Source organism: Mobula birostris, chromosome 31 (assembly GCF_030028105.1).
Source record: "Mobula birostris isolate sMobBir1 chromosome 31, sMobBir1.hap1, whole genome shotgun sequence".
In the NCBI taxonomy this organism is placed as follows: Eukaryota; Metazoa; Chordata; class Chondrichthyes; order Myliobatiformes; family Myliobatidae; genus Mobula; species Mobula birostris.
This window is the reverse complement of record NC_092400.1, coordinates 35,522,112-35,541,862: the sequence shown is the minus strand read 5'-3', so window position 1 is coordinate 35,541,862 and position 19,751 is coordinate 35,522,112. Positions and strand designations below refer to the sequence as shown.

The 19,751-nt window shown below is 42.6% G+C and overlaps 1 protein-coding gene across 3 annotated transcripts in view; it reads left to right on the top strand.

The window, feature by feature from the left end:
• Positions 1-17,695, top strand: part of ube3b (ubiquitin protein ligase E3B) — a 77,069-nt gene extending 59,374 nt beyond the window's left edge. For 2 of the 3 annotated variants that reach the window (XM_072248043.1, XM_072248045.1), the window contains 7 exons: positions 1,735-1,872; positions 3,642-3,707; positions 4,398-4,456; positions 5,859-6,041; positions 6,782-6,893; positions 12,883-12,975; positions 16,461-17,695. In XM_072248043.1, the coding sequence (XP_072104144.1) occupies positions 1,735-1,872; positions 3,642-3,707; positions 4,398-4,456; positions 5,859-6,041; positions 6,782-6,893; positions 12,883-12,975; positions 16,461-16,652 (843 nt within the window). In that variant the 3' untranslated portion in view covers positions 16,653-17,695. The remainder of the gene's footprint in view (positions 1-1,734; positions 1,873-3,641; positions 3,708-4,397; positions 4,457-5,858; positions 6,042-6,781; positions 6,894-12,882; positions 12,976-16,460) is intronic. The other variant, XM_072248044.1, reaches the window with a different exon arrangement.
• The last annotated feature ends 2,056 nt before the right edge of the window (positions 17,696-19,751 follow it).

Genomic DNA, 19,751 nt, shown 5'->3' with positions numbered 1-19,751 from the left:
CCATGTACTCCTGATGACTACAATGCCATCCCTCTCCATTTTAAGCTGTCATGAACAGATTCCCAGAGGTCAGTGATTAGTTACATTTTTCTCAAGGAGGATTTGAGATTATCTTTCAATCTTTCACTGGTAATTTTTTCACTTACCAGACTTTAGTAAACCATGTCTGTGTCAGTTTGTACACATGCAGATGCTGTGGACAGTTCAACAGAGCAAATTGAGTGCAGCTGGGGCTTCAGTACTGGGGATGTCGGGCACTGACATTGCTTTGCGTCTGCCTCCAGTGAATGTGGAGGGTTTTGCAAAGACAGACAGCATTGGTGGTTTATTTCCAATGCCTTGTATTCCTTACAGCAGCACTTCAAATCTCAAGCATTCAGTCGGGCAGGGGTTACAGCTGCCAGAGGACCAAGAGTTTTGTGTCAGGTTTGAGGGCTTGATCTTCAAACACCCTTTAACCCAGTCAGCAAACTGCTGTGCTGATGCACTGAAAGTGATGATGAATTTCCTCTTTGAGGTTTGCCTTTAGGAGGTAGCTTCTGAGAGATGGGAAGGTTCCATGTTTTCCAGGGTCTTGCCCCCCGTACCTCATCATGGATACAATCCATGCTGTGATTTGGGAAGCAAATCTTCAGCCACTAGGAAAACACAATGAGAAGCCTGGTAGTGAATTTATAAGTGATAGACAATGGTCATCCCACTCTGTAATTGCCACATTGAAATTTGTCTCCTTTCTTGAAGATACTGCAATTGTGACTATCTGAGATTTTTGGCCCATCTTCCTCTTTCCAAATGTGGACAATAAGACTGTGGATTTTTGACTGCAATTCCATACTGTGGAGTTTTAGGATCACTGTCAGAACATAGTCTGACCTTGTTTCTTTGGTTGACATTTATAACTTGTAGTAATCAGGGCAGGCAGCGAGGCTGGACAGGGTAGACCATCATAATGTCCATATCAAGGGCAGTCATGACTGAGGAAGCTGTCAAAGTATTCCTTCCAGTGTCTGTAACTGCAAATCTATCCTTCACCTCAGTTCTTGGATCCTACTGGGGGGCAACATTTGTATTCTAAAGTGTGGAGAATAGGATGTTGAGCAATACAAAAAGTGCAGTTGTTGACTGAAACCTAAAATGAAAGGATATAATTGCAGGATATTTTAAAGGGGGATAAAAAAGAATGACCAGTGCAGGAAGAGTATGACGAGAGGCAGTGAAGCCAGATCAGCTCTTCAGTTTCCAGCATCTGCAAAATTCCTCATGTCAGCTCTTCTTCTGTTACTGCTAGGAGCTCAGTTTCAGGGAATATGGGTCTTTAAGCATAATGTAGTGTAGCATAGTGGATAGTACAATGCTAGCGTCACCAATCGGGGTTCAATTCCTCTCGTTGTCTGTGAGAAGTTAGTATGTTCTCCGCTGACCATGTGGGTTTCCTCCGTATGCTCCAGTTCTCCCCCCCCCCCCCCCCCACCCCTCCACGTTCCCAAGATTTATGGGTTAGGGTTAGTGAGTTGTGGGCATACTATGTTGGTGCCAGAAGCATGGCAACACTTGCTCAGCAAATGCTTGCTGATTTGATTTGATGCAAACAATGCATTTCACTCTATATTTTGATGTACATGTGACAAATAAAGTTAATCTTAAAGCCGAAGGCAAGCGTGAATTGCGATAGTTTAAAAACAAGAGTGAAAATTGTGAGCACAACAATAAGCATTCTCTGTTTCCTTTCCACAGGGAATAGTAGTGGATGTTCCCTTTGCTTCCTTCTTCCTCAGTCAGGTTCTCGGACATCATCACAGTATGTTGTACAGTTCCATTGATGAACTTCCATCCCTGGACTCTGAGTTCTACAAAAATCTCACCTCCATAAAGGTAATAATGAGAAATGATTGTAATAGCTGGAATGTTCTTACTCAAAAGTAAAGCAAAAAGAAAATTTTTAAATTGCCTCCTTTGACTTTGCATGCTTTGTAATTGGACTCAGTCAAGTGGTTATTTCTTTGTCCAGCACTGCTCAAAGGTACCATTTAAAAGTTACTCATCGTGTACTGAATAACCATGTCTTGTTCTTGTATAGGACCTTTTAATGTGTTAAATGTACCAAGACTCCTCATTGAACTTCCAAACTCATCACAGAGCCCTTCAGAAGAGGGTTCCCAACCTGGGGTTCACCGACCCCTTGGTTAATGGTATTGGTCCATAGCATAAGAAAAAGTTGGTAAAACCTGCCCCAGAGGAAGAGTTCAAAGTAAATTTATTATCAAAATATGTATACGTCACCTTGAGATTCATTTTCTTGCAGGTATTCACATGGAACAAAGAAATAGAATAGAATCAATGAAAAACTACACACAAAGACTGACAAACAACTTGTGTGCAAAAGAAGACAGACTGCAAATAAATAAATTAAATAAATACATACATAATTCTGAGACCATGAGACGTAGACGTTAGTCCATAGGTTGTGGAATCAATCAGTCAGAGTAGTAGCAATTAAAGTTACCCACAACAGTTGAGAAGCCTGTTGGTTGTAGTGTAATGACTGTTCCTGAACATGGTGGTGTGGGATCTAAGGCGTCTGTACCTCCTGCCTGATGGCAGTAGCGAGAAGGACAGAGAGCAGAGGTAGGCTTTGAATAGCTTTGAAGAGCCAGTTCCAGAATGTATGGCATCAGCAGTTGAAAGCGTTACTGTGTTAATGACACTACATTCCCCTATTGCACATTCAATTTACTGTGCTTTGAATCATTCGTAACATAATAATTTGACTTGAAATATAAGGAGAGTCAGCTCAGCTTGATCTAATATTACGACTGTAATTTTTTTTTGGTGGTGGGGTGGAGATGCTGTATGTCTCTATTAAAGGAGATGTAAGGTTCTCCTTCCCTTTGCTAGCCTGGGCAAGGTGTAGCACCTGCTTAGTCCCCCCCTCCCAAAATCAGGGTCACATGAGCCATGGGAGCAAGTGGTGCATATCACAAGTCCTGGTTATGCAACCACTGATGCCAGAAATCTCTGAAGTGAATTGATAATGGCTGGGGTCACCCATCTTGTAAAGGTGCTGCCCAGAAGAAATCAAGAACAAATCACTTCTGTAGAAAAATTTGCCAAGAACAATCATGGCTGGACTATGATCACCCATGTCATACGACATGGCACATAAAGATGATGATTGTGAATCATTTTGTGGATTGTCACACCTTAGCAAATCAGTCAATGTATTTAGTATTGAGAGAATACAAAACGTCAAACCTAAGCTAAAATTAACTGAATTGCTTGTGCCTTTGATACTATAGTGCTCCTTCCTCCTGTGCTTTTTTTCACTCATTTTTGCTCAGTAGTTACAAGCCTGATGCAGAAGACTGTATATTTTACTACGCAGCATCCATTAGAATAAGTTAAGGTTGTTGGGGCATTTCACCTCATTAAACTGCTGTTGGTTATAATTTAACCAACAGCTGATCTCTTCTTCCACGCTTACATTGCCAGTTAAAACTGCCCAAAGATTTATAGTATAGTCAACTACACAAAATTAAAAATGATGTTATTACATATGCTTTAGGGGCATCTTGTGTGGGATATAAACTTTAAAAGAATGGATTATTTGATTCTAGTGATTGTATTTCATTTTTGCTTTACAGCGTTACGATGGTGACATTGCTGACCTTGGTTTGACATTATCCTATGATGAGGATGTTATGGGTCAGGTAATATCTGCAGCTAACTGTGTAACCTGAGCACAGGCTTGTAACTCCTGGAATATTTGATGTGTGTGTTCTTACGGATCTGCCACAAGATAAATGGATCCCTTTTTCAAGAGCCAAACTCCCATGTAGTCAACAGCAGTCATGCGTCCTGAGTTCTAAGTAATATGGTGTAAATGCTAGGGGTAGTTTAAATCAGACTCCCTTGAAAAATCTCGTCCCTGGATTTAATATCTGGTTTTATCAGGTTTGTTTTAATCTGTGATATTGGGTTATCCATAATGCTTGGGTGTGGCATCTGCTCACATAGATTTGGAACATGTTGTTTAAACTAAATGATTTATGTTGAGTGAATTTTTCTGTTGGAATGCTTTTTTTCCATGGGTGTGTAAGTGTGGCTCAGTTTGTGATACTATTTCCCCTCAGTCGAAAGGTTGTGGTTTCAAGAGCAATTCCTGAGACTTGAGCCCAAAGTTCTTAAGTGACACTCTAGTACTGTGCTGTTAGATGGCTCCTTTTAGTATATGTATGTCAGAGTCTGTGAGCTTTCATATTTGTTGGTACTACAGAGCTGTAATCTTAGTCCCGCATCATTAACAAATTCAAATGAATATTTCCTTAACTATCTTTTGTCTTTGGTTTAATAAAATTAATGAGTGTGGAATGTTAACAACTTGCTTTTCAACTCAACAGCTTGTTTGCCATGAGTTGGTACCAGGAGGGAAAACGATTGGGGTAACCAATGAAAATAAGTGAGTCTTCATTCAGCTGTTTATATATTAATAGTGTAGTGTTTTAAATTAAGATGTCACTTCCATTTACAAATAACTCCCCTGTTATCAATTTTATATTTTCCATTCTCGCAGGATTAAGAAGCACACCATTCTCCACAGGATGCATCTTTGGTGTTTTAGATCAGGGCTTCTCAACCTTATTTATGTCATGACCAATACCATTAAGCAAGGGGTCTGTGGGCCCTGAGGTCAGGGATCCTTGGACTAGATGGTGCTGAGGTTGCAGTCAGAAGTACTGTCCTTCATTTTTCATCTCAAAAGCAATTTTTCCTCTAAGAACTATATTGTTTATCAGCAAAGGGAAGTGGTCTTGAAGTAATTTATGTATTGCAGTATTGTCCCTCTGTCATCCCAGAAGTATTATGAAATGACAGAGGGACAATTCTTCTTGCTGTGATACCTATTTCCAGAAGAGAATCTCAATCCAGTCACTTAGAATATTTAGCTAAATGTGAAGGAGTAACACAATGGTTTTACAGTACCAGCAACATGGGTTCAATTCCTGCTGCTGCCAGCAAGAGGTTTGTACATTCGCCCCATGACCACATGGGTTTCTGCTGGTTGCTCCAGTTTCCTCCCAGTCTAAATAAGTATTGGTTGGTAGTCATTGTAAATTGTTCCATGGTTGAGCTAGGATCGAGCCAGGGGAGTCTGGCACATCATGGCTGGAAGGGTCAGCTCTGCCCTATATCTCAATAAATAAATCACTGAGTGATTAGACTTTAATTTATTTATTTATCTGGAGAATGGTTTTAAATTGTATTGAATTTAGCCTCAGGACTAATCTGGACACTCTTTAAAAAATTAAGATCTGATCACCTCTCCTACTCTGGTTAATAAGTGTCTCCTGTCTCATAGTTTTCTCTAACAAAAGGTAACTAGACTATATTTAGGAAATAAGGAACCTGACCAACTCATGCTGTTCTTCAGCAAGTAGGATCAAGTTGGGAGATTATGTCCTCTTGTCAATATTCATCATAAAGTTATCTGATGCAAAATGGTAAATCATAGTTGAAAATGAGCCTGATTTGACTTTGGATAGCATGAAAGTCTAGGATCTGATTCTGATACCAAATCAACATCATCCATGATCCAATGGCAGAATAAAAAATATAGGCGATATATAAAGCACCTGAACTGTTACACACAAAATACTGTGCATTTTTCTTAATTGCTGACATCCATGGTTTTTCAAATATTGTTAATTTTATTTTTCATTTCCATCAGTTATAGTTTTTTCTATTTGCCTCTGCTGCCAATCCTACTTAATTTCTCCTAACCTTCTAGTTTGCAGTACAGAAAATGCACGGTCGTTGTTTATTACTCAGAATGGATGATAATTCTTGCCATTCATCAACAGAATCAGTTACATACACCTCATGGCTCACTTTCGAATGCACACTCAAATTAAAGATCAGATGGTTGCTTTCATCCGAGGATTCCGGTCCATCATTAATCCAGAGTGGCTCCATATGTTTTCAACTCCGGAAGTGCAGCGTTTAATTGCTGGAGACAATGCAGAGATTGACTTGGAGGACCTCAAGTAAGTCACTGAGGATATTCTGCAAACAGCTGAGTCTTTTTTAATGTCATTGCAAGAAAGGGATGTTAGTGTTGATGGAACTAAATGGACCAAAGTATCATTCTTCAATGCTTTGACTTCCATTGCTGTTATGGGAATGTGGGCTTGATCTCTGATTGACCTCAACTCTGTCAAGGAAGACCAGCACCAAGTAGAGGCTACACATAACTCCAGGGTCAGAATCGTGTAAATGAATGCACTGGATTATGATGCAGAAATAGCAGCAATGTGTGTATTACTCCAGGGACCAGATGAAGGGTCTCAGTCTAAAACATCCACTGTCCATTTCCCTCTGTAGATGCTACTTGACCCACTGGGTTTCTACAGCAGTTCCTTTTGGCTGCAGATTCCAGCAACTCAGATCTCTTGTGTATAAGTATTACTGTATTTACTACATCTCTCAGGTAGCTTTCGTTTCAGAGTCTGTCTAATTCCTCATTTGCTTTTTGCTGCCTATAGACATCTGTAAAGTATAGTGTAATGAATTTCTTATTTAAGTAGTGCACCTACAGGTCTAATCATGCCAGTCCCCATCTGTATCTAATGGATACTTAAAGCAATTTATTGTCAGGGAGTTCTTATGATCAAAACTGTGGGAGACACACTAATGTAGCTGAAGTTTATCATGTGCTATTATTTTGTGACACATGATAGTGGATTGTCCCTGTTCCATGAACAGTGATCACTTTTCTATTGTACAGAAGGCACACAGTGTATTATGGTGGCTTCCATGGCAGTCATCGTGTCATTGCCTGGCTCTGGGACATCTTAGCTCATGACTTCACAGCAGAAGAACGAGCCATGTTTCTCAAGGTTAGTGCATGTTTACTAGTTTTAAAGACCACCTGTTCTTTGGACAGGTTTAGTTTCAGGTCATCTTGATGCTAACCCACTGATTTCCATCTGGTGAAGACGCACTTGTACTGAAAGTAATGGGATAATGTTTAAAGTAAATAGGTGAAAGGTTTCACCCTAACATTAAGGCAATTGGCAAAGAAAATAATGTACTATGGGTTTGATATTGAAAAGCCCATTTATACATCTTCCCTCTCACTGCATTTACAGCTAACATTTAGCAGTGTATTATCACTGATTTTGTCTGACTCATTTTATTTTGGACTTAGTACTATTTTGGACTTAGTACTACTTGACTGTTTGGTGGAAGGCTGCTCCTTCCCTCCACTAGCCTACAGGTCACCCTTGGACAAGTTGTGGCATTCTTCCCCCCCCCCCACCCCCCAAATCAGCATCATGTGAAGCTGTGGGAGCAGGTGGTGGATGGTTATATGAGCAGCTGGTGCATATCACAAGTCCTGGTTATGTGACATACAGAAAATCTCTGTAGAGTATTGATAATGGCCGGGGTCACCCATCTTGTAAAGACACTACCCAGTAGAAGGTAATAGCAAACCAGTTCTGTAGAAACATTTGCCAAAAACAATTATGGTCATAGAAAGACCATAATCACCCACAGCATATGCCACAGCACATAACAAGTTACTTAAAAAACTTGCATTTTTAAAAAGGTACCAAAAATTGAGATCTGAAGCACACAGATGATAATCTATGACCAAATTTCAGTCATAGATTGTTAGGGAAGGTAATTGAGAGCATGGCAGAAGAAAGCAGCAGGTGGAACGGAGCAATAAGGCTGCGAGTGGAACAGCTAAGGATTTCCGGAGCGAAGGCAGTTTAACTACTCGGGGTAAAAGAGAGGCAAGGCTGCGCAGGCGCATGATGTTGGCCAGTAGAGCAGGAAAAGTTTAAAAAGACAACCGCCATATCCAGCGGGCAGCAGAGTGAGAGGTAACAGAGTGTTAGGGCTTTAGATCAATGAGCTTAGGCGGTAACGAGGCAAGGTAGGTTTACCTGTGTTAATTGCAGAAAGGAAGTAGGATGGGTGAGGCCGGTTTTCTTTGCTCGGTGTCAGGTCCTGGAGTCTCCCAGCTTCCCGGACAGCCATACCTGCACCCGGTGTGTTGAGCTGCAGCTCCTAAAGGACCGCGTTAGGAAACTGGAGATGTAGCTTGATGACCTTCGTCTGGTCAGAGAGAGCGAGGAGGTGATCGAAAGGAGTTATAGGCAGGTGGTCACACCGGGGCCACGGGAGACAGACAAGTGGGTAACAATCAGGAGAGGGAAGGGGGAGAATGAGGTACAAGAGAGTACCCCTGTGGCTGTACCCCTTGACAATAAGTACCCCTGTTTGCGTACTGTTGGGGGGGGGGGGCGGGGAGAGACAGCCTACCTGGGGGAAGCAACAGTGCCTGTGCCTCTGGCACAGAGTCTGGCCCTGTGGCTCAGAAGGGTAGGGAAAGGAAGAGGAAGGCAGTAGTAATAGGGGACTCTATAATTTGGAGGTCAGACAGGCGATTCTGTGGATGCAGGAAAGAAACTCAGATGGTAGTTTGCCTCCCAGGTGCCAGGGTCTGGGATGTTTCAGATCGCGTCCAAGATATCCTTCAGTGGGAGGGAGAACAGCCAGAGGTCGTACATATTGGTATGAACGACATAGGTAGGAAAAGGGAAGAGGTCCTGAAAGCAGACTACGGGGAGTTAGGAAGGAAGTTGAGAAGCAGGACCGCAAAGGTAGTAATCTCGGGATTACTGCCTGTGCCACGCGACAGTGAGTATACGAATAGAATGAGGTGGAGGATAAGTGCGTGGCTGAGGGATTGGAGCGGGGGCAGGGATTCAGATTTCTGGATCATTGGGACCTCTTTTTGGGACAGGTGTGGCCTGTACAAAAAGGACGGGTTGCAAATGAATCCCAGGGGGACCAGTATCCTGGCGGAGGGGTTTGCTAAGGCTACTGCGGAGAGTTTAAATTAGAATTGTTGGGGGGTGGGAACCGAACTGAAGAGACTGGGGAAGAGACGGTTGGCTCACAAAGAGGGAAAGCTTGGAGACAGTGTGTGAGGGAGGATAGGCAGGTGATAGAGAAGGGACACGCTCAGACGGACAGTTTGAGATGTGTCTATTTTAACGCAAGGAGTATTGTGAACAAAGCTTAGAACGTGGATCAGTACTTGGAGCTATGATGTGGTGGCCTACAGAGACTTGGATAGCTCAGGGACAGAAATGGATACTTCAAGTGCCGGGTGGTAGATGTTTCAGAAAGGACAGGGAGGGAGGCAAAAGAGGTGGAGGCGTGGCGCTATTGGTCAGAGATAGTGTCACGGCTATAGAAAAGGAGGACATCATGGAGGGATTGTCTACGGAGTCTCTGTGGGTGGAGGTTAGGAACGGGAAGGAGTCAATAACTTTACTGGGTGTTTTTTTTATATATAGGCTGCCCAATAGTAACAGGAATATCGAGGAGCAGATCCTAGAAAGGTGTAATAGTAACAGAGTTGGAGATTTTAACAGAATGGGAGATTTCAATTTCCCAAATATCGATTGGCATCTCCCCAGAGCAAGGGGCTTAGATGGGGTGGAGTTTGTTAAGTGTGTTCAGGAAGGTTTCTTGACACAATATGTAGATAAACTGACAAGAGGAGAGACTGTACTTGGTTTGGTATTGGGAAATGAACCTGGTCAGGTGTCAGATCTCTCAGTGGGAGAGCATTTTGGAGATAGTGATCATAATTCTATCTCCTTTACAATAGCATTGGAGAAAGATAGGAACAGACAAGTTAGAAAAGTGTTTAATTGGAGTAAGGGGAATTATGAGGCTATCAGGCAGGAAATTGAAAGCTTAAACTGGGAACAGATGTTCTCAGGGAAATGTACAGAAGAAATGTGGCAAATGTTCAGGGGATATTTGTGTGGAGTTCTGCATAGGTACGTTTCAATGAGACAGGGAAGTTATAGTAGGGTACAGGAACCGTGGTGTACAAAGGCTGTAATAAATCTAGTCAAGAAGAAAAGTTTACGAAATATTCAGAGAGCTAGGTAATGTTAGAGATCTAGAAGATTATAAGGCTAACAGGAAGGAGCTTAAAAGCCATGAGAAGGCCTTGGCGGGCAGGATTAAGGAAAACCCCAAGGCATTCTACAGGTATGTGAAGAGCAGGAGGATAAGATATGAAAGAATAGGACCTATCAAGTGTGACAGTGGGGAAGTGTGTATAGAACCGGAAGAAATAACAGAGGTACTTAATGAATACTTTACTTCAGTATTAACTACGAAAAAGGATCTTGGTAATTGTAGTGATGACTTGCAGCAGACTGAAAAGCTTGAGCATGTAGATATTAAGGAAGAGGATGTGCTGGAGCTTTTGGAAAGCATTAAGTTGGGTAAGTCACCGGGACCAGATGAGATGTACCCCAGACTACTGTGGGAGGCGAGGGAGAAGATTGCTGAGCCTCTGGCGATGATCTTTGAATCATCAATGGGGACGGGAGAGGTTCCAGAGGATTGGAGGGTTGCGGATGTTGTTCCTTTATTCAAGAAAGGGAGTAGGGATAGCCCAGGAAATTATAGGCCAGTGAGTCTTACTTCAGTGGTTGGTAAGTTGATGGAGAAGATCCTGAGAGGCAGGATTTATGAACATTTGGAGAGGTATAATATGATTAGGAATAGTCAGCATGGCTTTGTCAAGGGCAGGTTATGCCTTACGAGCTTGATTGAATTTTTTTGATGAAGGTAGAGCAGTAGATGTAGTGTATATGGATTTCAGCAAGGCATTTGATAAGGTACTCCATGCAAGGCTTATTGAGAAAGTAAGGAGGCATGGGATCTAAGGGGACAGTACTTTGTGGATCCAGAATTGGCTTGCCCACAGAAGGCAAAGAGTGGTTGTAGACAGGTCATATTCTGCATGGAGATCAGTGGTGTGCCTCAGGGATCTGTTCTGGGACCCTTACTCTTCGTGATTTTTATAAATGACCTGGATGAGGAAATGGAGGGATGGATTAGTAAGTTTGCTGATGACACAAAGGTTGGGGGTGTTGTGGACAGTGTGGAGGGCTGTCAGAGGTTACAGCGAGTTATTGATAGGATGCAAAACTAGGCTGAGAAGTGGCAGATGGAGTTCAACCCAGATAAGTATGAAGTGGTTCATTTTGGTAGGTCAAATATGATAGCAGAATATGGTATTAATGGTAAGACTCTTGGCAGTGTGGAGGATCAGAGGGATCTTGGGGTCCAAGTCCATAGGACACTCAAAGCAGCTGCGCAGGTTGACTCTGTGGTTAAGAAGGCATACGGTGTATTGGCCTTCATTAATCGTGGAATTGAATTTAGAAGCTGAGAAATAATGTTGCAGCTATATAGGACCCTGGTCAGACCTCACTTGGAGTACTATGCTCAGTTCTGGTTGCCTCACTACAGGAAGGATGTGGAAGCTATAGAAAGGGTGCAGAGGAGATTTACAAGGATGTTGCCTGGATTAGGGAGCATGCCTTATGAAAACAGGTTGAGTGAACTCGGCCTTTTCTCCTTGGAGCAACGGAGGATGAGAGGTGGCCTGATCGAGGTGTATAAGATGATGAGAGACATTGCTCGTGTGAATAGTCAGAGGGTTTTTCCCAGGGCTGAAATGGTTGCCACAAGAGGACACAGGTTTAAGGTGCTGGGGAGTAGGTACAGAGGTATCAGGGGTAGGTTTTTTACTCAGAGAGTGGCGAGTGCGTGGAATGGGCTGCCGGCAACGGTAGTGGAGGCAGATACGATAGTGTGTTTTAAAGACTTTTGGATAAGTACATGGAGCTTGGAAAAATTGAGGGCTATGGGTAAGCCTAGTAATTTATAAGGTAGGGACATGTTCGGCACAATTTTGTGGGCCAAAGGGCCTATGTTGTGCTGTAAGTTTTCTATGTTTCTAGAAGGCATGAATGACTTCCATCGGTGGAGTGATGTTTAAAATGGGGAATGCTCAGGTCAGGTTTTCAGGAACATGGAGGCTGCAGTAATGGTCTGAAGGAGGTTACAGAAGTTCAGAGGAATTAGATTATAGAGGGAGTTGACAGCGCAGATTAGGATTTTTGAAAAAAGTTGCTATACTGATTTTTTTGATATCTACTGTAGCTTCTGGGTATCGGATGATCAAGAAAAGGTTACGGTCATGGCAAAGTCATAGGAGTAGCCTTTTTAATGCCACAGATCAATGTTATTTGTGATTTTTATATACATATGGGTTAGTAAATTTACAGATTGGTGGAGCTGCATACAGCAAAATAGCAATTTTTATTTATTCTGAGGCAGAATAGACCCTTCAAACCACACCACCTAGCAATCCCCAGATTTAATCCTTGACTAATCAGGGGACAACTTACAATGACCAATTAGTCTACCAACTGGTACATCTTTGGGAGGAAACTGAAGCACCTGGAGGAAACCCACAGAGGGAATATTCAAGCTCCTTACAGGCAGTGGGGGGTATTTGATTTTGGACCAGGTTGTAAACAGTTTTTGTTTTAAAAAGCCTTTGTTACTAGGGTGAGGAACAGTTTGTTTCAAGGGATGAGAGCTTTTGGGAATAAATAATTAGATGAAATTCCTATTTATATGTAACTATATAATTAAACAATTTGGAGATTTGAAGGAGGACACAATAGGAAGTCAGCCATCAAATTATGCCTAAACTAACATCATATCCAATGTTACAGAACAGCACTGTCATTTCCCTGTTATAATATCTGCTACTGTCCACATCCTTGCCTCAAAAATAGAAGTGGGAGAATTTTGAGATGGATGAAAATCAGATGGAAGTAGTCTATCTGGGACATAGGGAAACTGGCTACCGTGATTAGAAAATTAGAGATTAAATTCTGCCGCTGCCTTCCCAGTGAGTGCTCTGACAGTTAGATCTTTTCTTTTCAAGGATTACAACAAATTAACTATTGGTTCCTTTTCTAGTTTGTCACGAGCTGCTCTCGGCCACCACTTCTGGGCTTTGCTTACCTTAAACCTCCCTTCTCCATTCGTTGTGTTGAAGTTTCAGATGATCAGGCAAGTTGAAGTTCCATTCTCGCAATGTTTATTGATAATGCTGGCCAGTTCTAGTGTCTAATTTCCTAAGTAGCTTTAGGCTTTTCAGTGCCTTAGATGAATGATCTTGCATGAAGAGTTCAGACAGTCTTGGGGGAAAGTCCCTCTCCCGCAGAGTCACATCTACCGAAAGTGCATATGGCTGGGCAATCTGGAAGACCGTGTACGGAATCTGGAGCAGCACCTGGATGACCTTCGACTCATAAGGGAGAATGAGGCAGTCATAGATGAGAGCTACAGGGCCGTAGTCATACCTAGGCTGTCGGAAGCAAGACGTTGGGTGACGGTCAGAGGGGGGAAAGCAAAGGTGAGCAGACAGGTAGTGCAGAGCACCCCTGTAGCCATTCCCTTGAATAATAAGTTTACCGTCCTGGGTACTGTTGGCGGGGACGACCAACCAGGTGTGAGCCACGGTGGCAGGGCCAACGGCACTGAGTTTGACCCGGAGGTGCAGAAGGGTGGGACGGAGAAGAGGAGAGCTGTCGTCATTGGAGACTCTTTAGTCAGGAGAGCAGACAGGAGATTTTGTGGATGTGAGAAGGACACCCGCATGGTTTGTTGTCTCCCGGGTGTCCGGGATGTCTCTGACCGGGTGCACGACATCCTGGTACGAGAGGGAAAGCAACCAGAAGTCGTGATACATGTTGGTACCAACAACATAGGCAGGAAGAGGGATGAGGTCCTGAAGTGTGAGTTTCGGGAACTAGGCAGAAGGCTGGAGAACAGGACCTCAAGGGTGGCGTTCTCAGGATTGCTCCCAGTGCTACATGACAGTGATGGTAAGAATTGGAGGAGATGGCAGTTGAATGCGTGGCTGAGGAGTTGGTGCAGGGAGCAGGGTTTTAGATTTTTGGATCATTGAGATCTCTTCTGGGGAAGATGGGACCTGTACAGATTGGATGGGTTGCACCTGAACTCGAGGGGGAGCAATATCCTTGCAGGTAGGTTTGCTAGCATGGTTCGGGAGGGTTTAAACTGATTTGCAAGGAGGATGGGACGCAGAGCAATAGAGCAGTGAAAGAAGTGCATGGAGTAAAGCCAGATCTAACATACAGAGAGGCTTTGAGGAAAGAGAAACAGAATAAACAGTGTAAAGACAGTAAGGTAGAAGGGCTGAAATGTGCGTACCTCAATGCAAGAAGCGTCAGGAACAAAGGTGATGAACTTAGAGCTTGGATACATACATGGAATTATGATGTAGTGGCCATTACAGAGACTTGGCTGGCACCAGGGCAGGAATGGATTCTCAATATTCCTGGATTTCAGTACTTTAAAAGGGATAGAGAAGGCGGAAAAAGGGGAGGAGGGGTGGCATTACTGGTCAGGGATACTATTACAGCTATAGATAATGTAGCAGGATCCTCTTTTGAGTCAATATGGGTGGAAGTCAGGAACAGGAAGGGAGCAGTTACTCTTTTGGGGGTATTCTATAGGCCCCCTGGTAGCAGCAGAGATACAGAAGAGCAGATTGGGAGGCAGATTTTGGAAAGGTGCAAAAATAACAGGGTTGTTATCATGGGTAACTTTAACTTCCCTAATATTGATTGGCACCTGATTAGTTCCAAGGGTTTAGATGGGGCAGAGTTTGTTAAGTGTGTCCAGGACGGATTCCTGTCACAGTATGTGGACAGGCCGACTAGGGAGAATGCCATACTAGATCTAGTACTAGGTAATGAACCGGGTCAGGTCACAGATCTCTCAGTGGGTGAGCATCTGGGGGACAGTGACCACCGCTCCCTGGCCTTTAGCATTATCATGGAAAAGGATAGAATCAGAGAGGACAGGAAAATTTTTAATTGGGGAAGGGCAAATTATGAGGCTATAAGGCTAGAACTTGCGGGTGTGAATTGGGATGTTTTTGCAGGGAAATGTACTATGGACATGTGGTCTCTTGCAGGATGTTAGGGATAAATTTATCCTGGTGAGGAAGATAAAGAATGGTAGGGTGAAGGAACCATGGGTGACAAGTGAGGTGGAAAATCTATTCAGGTGGAAGAAGGCAGCACACATGAGGTTTAGGAAGCAAGGATCGGATGGGTCTATTGAGGAATATAGGGAAGCAAGAAAGGAGCTTAAGAAGGTAGGCTTATTCAGAAAGTCAGAAGGCATGGGATCCAGGGAAGTTTGGCCAGATGGATTCTAAATTGCCTTGCCTGTAGAAGGCAGAGGTTCGTGGTGGAGGGAGTACATTCAGATTGGAGGATTGTGACTAGTGGTGTCCCAAAAGGATCTGTTCTGGGACCTCTACTCTTCGTGATTTTTGTTAACGACCTGGATGTGGGGGTAGAAGGGTGGGTTGGCAAGTTTGCAGACGACACAAAGGTTGGTGGTGTTGTAGATAGTGTAGAGGATTGTCAAAGATTGCAGAGAGACGTTGATAGGATGCAGAAGTGGGCTGAGAAGTGGCAGATGGAGTTCAACCTGGAGAAGTGTGAGGTGGTACACTTTGGAAGGACAAACTCCAAGGCAAAGTACAAAGTAAATGGCAGGATACTTGGTAGTGTGGAGGAGCAGAGGGATCTGGGGGTACATGTCCACAGATCCCTGAAAGTTGCCTCACAGGTGGATAGGGTAGTTAAGAAAGCTTATGGGGTGTTAGCTTTCATAAATCGAGGGATAGAGTTTAAGAGTCGCGATGTAATGATGCAGCTCGATAAAACTCTGGTTAGGCCATACTTGGAGTACTGTGTCCAGTTCAGGTCACCTCACTATAGGAAGGATGTGGAAGCATTGGAAAGGGTACAGAGGAGATTTACCAGGATGCTGCCTGGTTTAGAGAGTGTGCATTATGATCAGAGATTAAGGGAGCTAGGGCTTTACTCTTTGGAGAGGAGGAGGATGATAGGAGACATGATAGAGGTGTACAAGATAATAAGAGGAATAGATAGAATGGATAGCCAGTGCCTCTTCCCCAGGGCACCACTGCTCAATACAAGAGGACATAGCTTTAAGGTAAGGGGTGGGAAGTTCAAGGGGGATATTAGAGGAAGGTTTTTTACTCAGAGAGTGGTTGGTGCGTGGAATGCACTGCCTGAGTCAGTGGTGGAGGCAGATACACTAGTGAAGTTTAAGAGACTACTAGATAGGTATATGGAGGAATTTAAGGTGGGGGCTTATATGGGAGGCAGGGTTTGAGGGTGGGCACAGCATTGTGGGCCGAAGGGCCTGTACTGTGCTGTACTGTTCTGTGTTAAATATCAACAGGTTTACTCAACTACACAAGTTTAGATAGTAATGGAAGCCAAGAAGGATGATACTCTTCCCTGTTTAAATCCTCTCCTGTCACTCTAACCTTGATCAGTCAATTCAGCGAAAGCGAGGAATAAATTTGGAACATACACAGTAGCAAGAGTTAGGGGGAATGCATTTACAGATTGGTACAGTTCTTGAAAGCATCCTTTCTATGAACTATGCTCAAGATTGTAAGACATGTGCAAACATTTCAGGACACGGGAGACACACTGGGGAGCGTGCTGCGGGGTTTCTTTACCATCCGCAAAAAGGAGCCAGGTGGTCGGCTGCCAACTTCATCGACCTGCTTCAACCTCCTGAAGCTTCCCAACTACAGCAAGAAGAGCATCTTGAGAGAGAAACTCCGCTATGCAATCAGTATGAACACTGGATTTGAACTCTCCTAACTCTGTAAAAAGGACACAGGTGCTTATACACCATTCTTTGCAATTGATCTTTGATTTTTAAAACCATGAACTGGTTCAGGGCAACACTGAATACCAAGCTCTCTTCACTGTTCAACTTACTTCCTCGGAAGGGCCATGGATTTTAATCTACTGCCAACAGGATTCTGGGTGTCTATGAGCCAACTTTATATATACACTAATAATTAATATTTAACACATATGGTATGTATCCAAGATTGGAAAATTTCTGTATATTGTGTACATTGCCAAATATGGTAAAAAAAACTTCCAGATATTCCTTGAAGTCTAGAAGAGAACATCTCAAAGCTGAGAAAACAGTGCAGAATCAGTCATGATGTTGAAGGTTCAACAGAATTATTTCCATCTTGTTCTTTTCATTAGCATTTGAGACAATCACTGAATTCAGTCCGAATTAGTAAACATTTTGTATTGTACAATCAATGCACAAAAATGAAAAGGCACTGTTTTAAATTCTGTTCCTACATTCCTTTAAGCTGTGTCTAATCTAAAAGAAAATTCATTGATAAAAGGATGCAGCAAGTTCTAACACTGATTCCTATTCTGGCATTAGATTTTGGCTAAGTATGAACAGCAGATTATAAATGTTTTTTTTTAATTTTAACAAAGTTAAGTAAATAATGTGGAATTTTCCAAATGTTCACAACCACTAAATCACAAATATTTCAGGAGGGATATTGGATTAGCTCTAGTCTTACCATTGCTGTAATAAGGCAGCATCTTTCTTTTTTAAAAATTTACCTTGTATAATAGTCTATTTAATGTAAAAATCTTTTTATTGGACTTTAATGCAGCTAATTTGACAACTGCATGGTCTAGCTTATTTCAGGAAATAAGATTTGTGTAATATTTACTATTTTGAATAGAAAGTTAGAGAAGTTTACTGTATGATATGCTGAAGTAATTTATGACTAGCCTGTGAACATCAGGCATAGCATGTCTATTTTAAACTGGTTTCTCCATTAAAAAGTTCCCCATGATTTTTAATTCAGAATCTGTTTGAGGTTTTGGGTATCATAAAAGTTCTGACAGACCATAAATGCAGATCAGCTAATCAGAATACAAATCACTGTTGATTGGTAACATGCTGATGAAGCTAAAAAGCAGACAATTATATAAAATCAGGCAATACAAGACAGTATCCATATTTAGTTTCTTCATGACAGCCTCTACTCAGCTACAGGCCAAGTACAAGTAACATCCCTTTTACATAGGGATGAGCATATTCTCGTCTGCCTCAGGCATCTGCCATGCAGATAGGGCTAATGGATCCAGTTTTCCACATTCAGCAAAGTGGAGCTACTCTTGCCCATATGATCCAAGGACCTGCCTGTTCTGATTGAGAGCGAGAGATACAGATACATCCATCTAACATCTCCATATAACCTATAGATAGAGGTCATACATATATACACAGAGAGGTCATGTATATGAACACGTGTGCATCTATACACATATACAAACGTGACAAATATCTTACATTTTTCTAGGTAGTGTTGAAAGCATCCCACCCCCCCCCCCCCCCACAGCAGTTGCAAGCTGTGCTTTTGCGCTGAAGATAACTTAATAGTCATACTTTATTAATCCCGGGGGAAATTGATTTTCATTACAGTTGCTCCATAAATAATAAATAGTAATAGAACCATAAATAGTTAAATAGTAATATGTAAATTATGAAATAAGTCCAGGACCAACCTATTGGCTCAGGATGTCTGACCCTCCAAGGGAGGATTTGTAAAGTTTGATGGCCACAGGCAGGAATGACTTCCTATGACGCTCTGTGCTGCATCTCGGTGGAATGAGTCTCTGGCTGAATGTACTCCTGTGCCCACCCAGTACATTATGTAGTGGATGGGAGACATTGTCCAAGATGGCATGCAACTTAGACAGCATCCTCTTTTCAGACACCACCATGAGAGAGTCCAGTTCCATCCCCACAACATCACTGGCCTTACGAATGAGTTTGTTGATTCTGTTGGTGTCTGCCACCCTCAGCCTGCTGCCCCAGCACACAACAGCAAACATAATAGCACTGGCCAATCATTGATGGTCTGCTTCGGGTGGGGGGGGGGGGTTAATTTTCAATATAAAAGCACACAGGATTGTTGAACAAATAGTTGTAGACAGTATTTGAGATACAGTGTGGAATAGGCCCTTTGAGCTGTCAAGTCAAGTTTACTGTCATTTCGACCATAAGCTGCTGGCACAGTACACAGTAAAAATGAAACAACGTTCCTCCAGGATCATGGTGCTACATGAAACAACACAAAACTACACTAGACTATGAGACAGCACAAGGCTACACTAGACCACGTAAAACAACATAAAAACTGCACTGGACTACAGACCTACACAGGACTACATAAAGTGCAAGGCAGTACAATAATTAATAAACAGGACAATAGGCACAGTAGAGGACAAATTACAATATAATAAATGTAGATGTCAGTCTAGACTCTGAGTATTGAGGAGTCTGGTGGCTTGGGGAAAGAAACTGTTGCACATTCTGGTCGTGACAGCCCGAATGAACTGAAAGTTAGTCCTGACGAAGGGTCTCAGCCTGAAACGTCAACTGTATCTCTTCCTATAGATGCTGCCTGGCCTGCTGCGTTCACCAGCATTTTTATTTTTATTAGTATCTACTTATAATACAGCAACTTAACCAAGATTAACAAAGGTTAACAGTGTTATGTGTGTGTAAATATAACTTGCAAACTATTGAGCTCGGGGGAACAAGGCTTAGGCTACGTCCAGACCAGACCGGATAAATCCGTACCCGAAGCTTTTTCTCTTCATTTTGACCCTCCGTCCACACTGAAACGGCGTTTTCCTCCCCCGAAAACGGAGATTTTCAGAAACACTCTCCAGAGTGAATAAATCTGAAAATGCATAATATCCGGCGTAGTGTGTACGGGGTAACCGGCTATTTTTAAAACCGCTGTCATGACGTGCCGGAACAAATGGCGGCAGTGCGGCATTTCATTGTTTTCTTGAACGCAACCTCCAACAGCACAACAATCTGACAATAGATGTGTAACAGCCTAGTGTAACATTGTATGG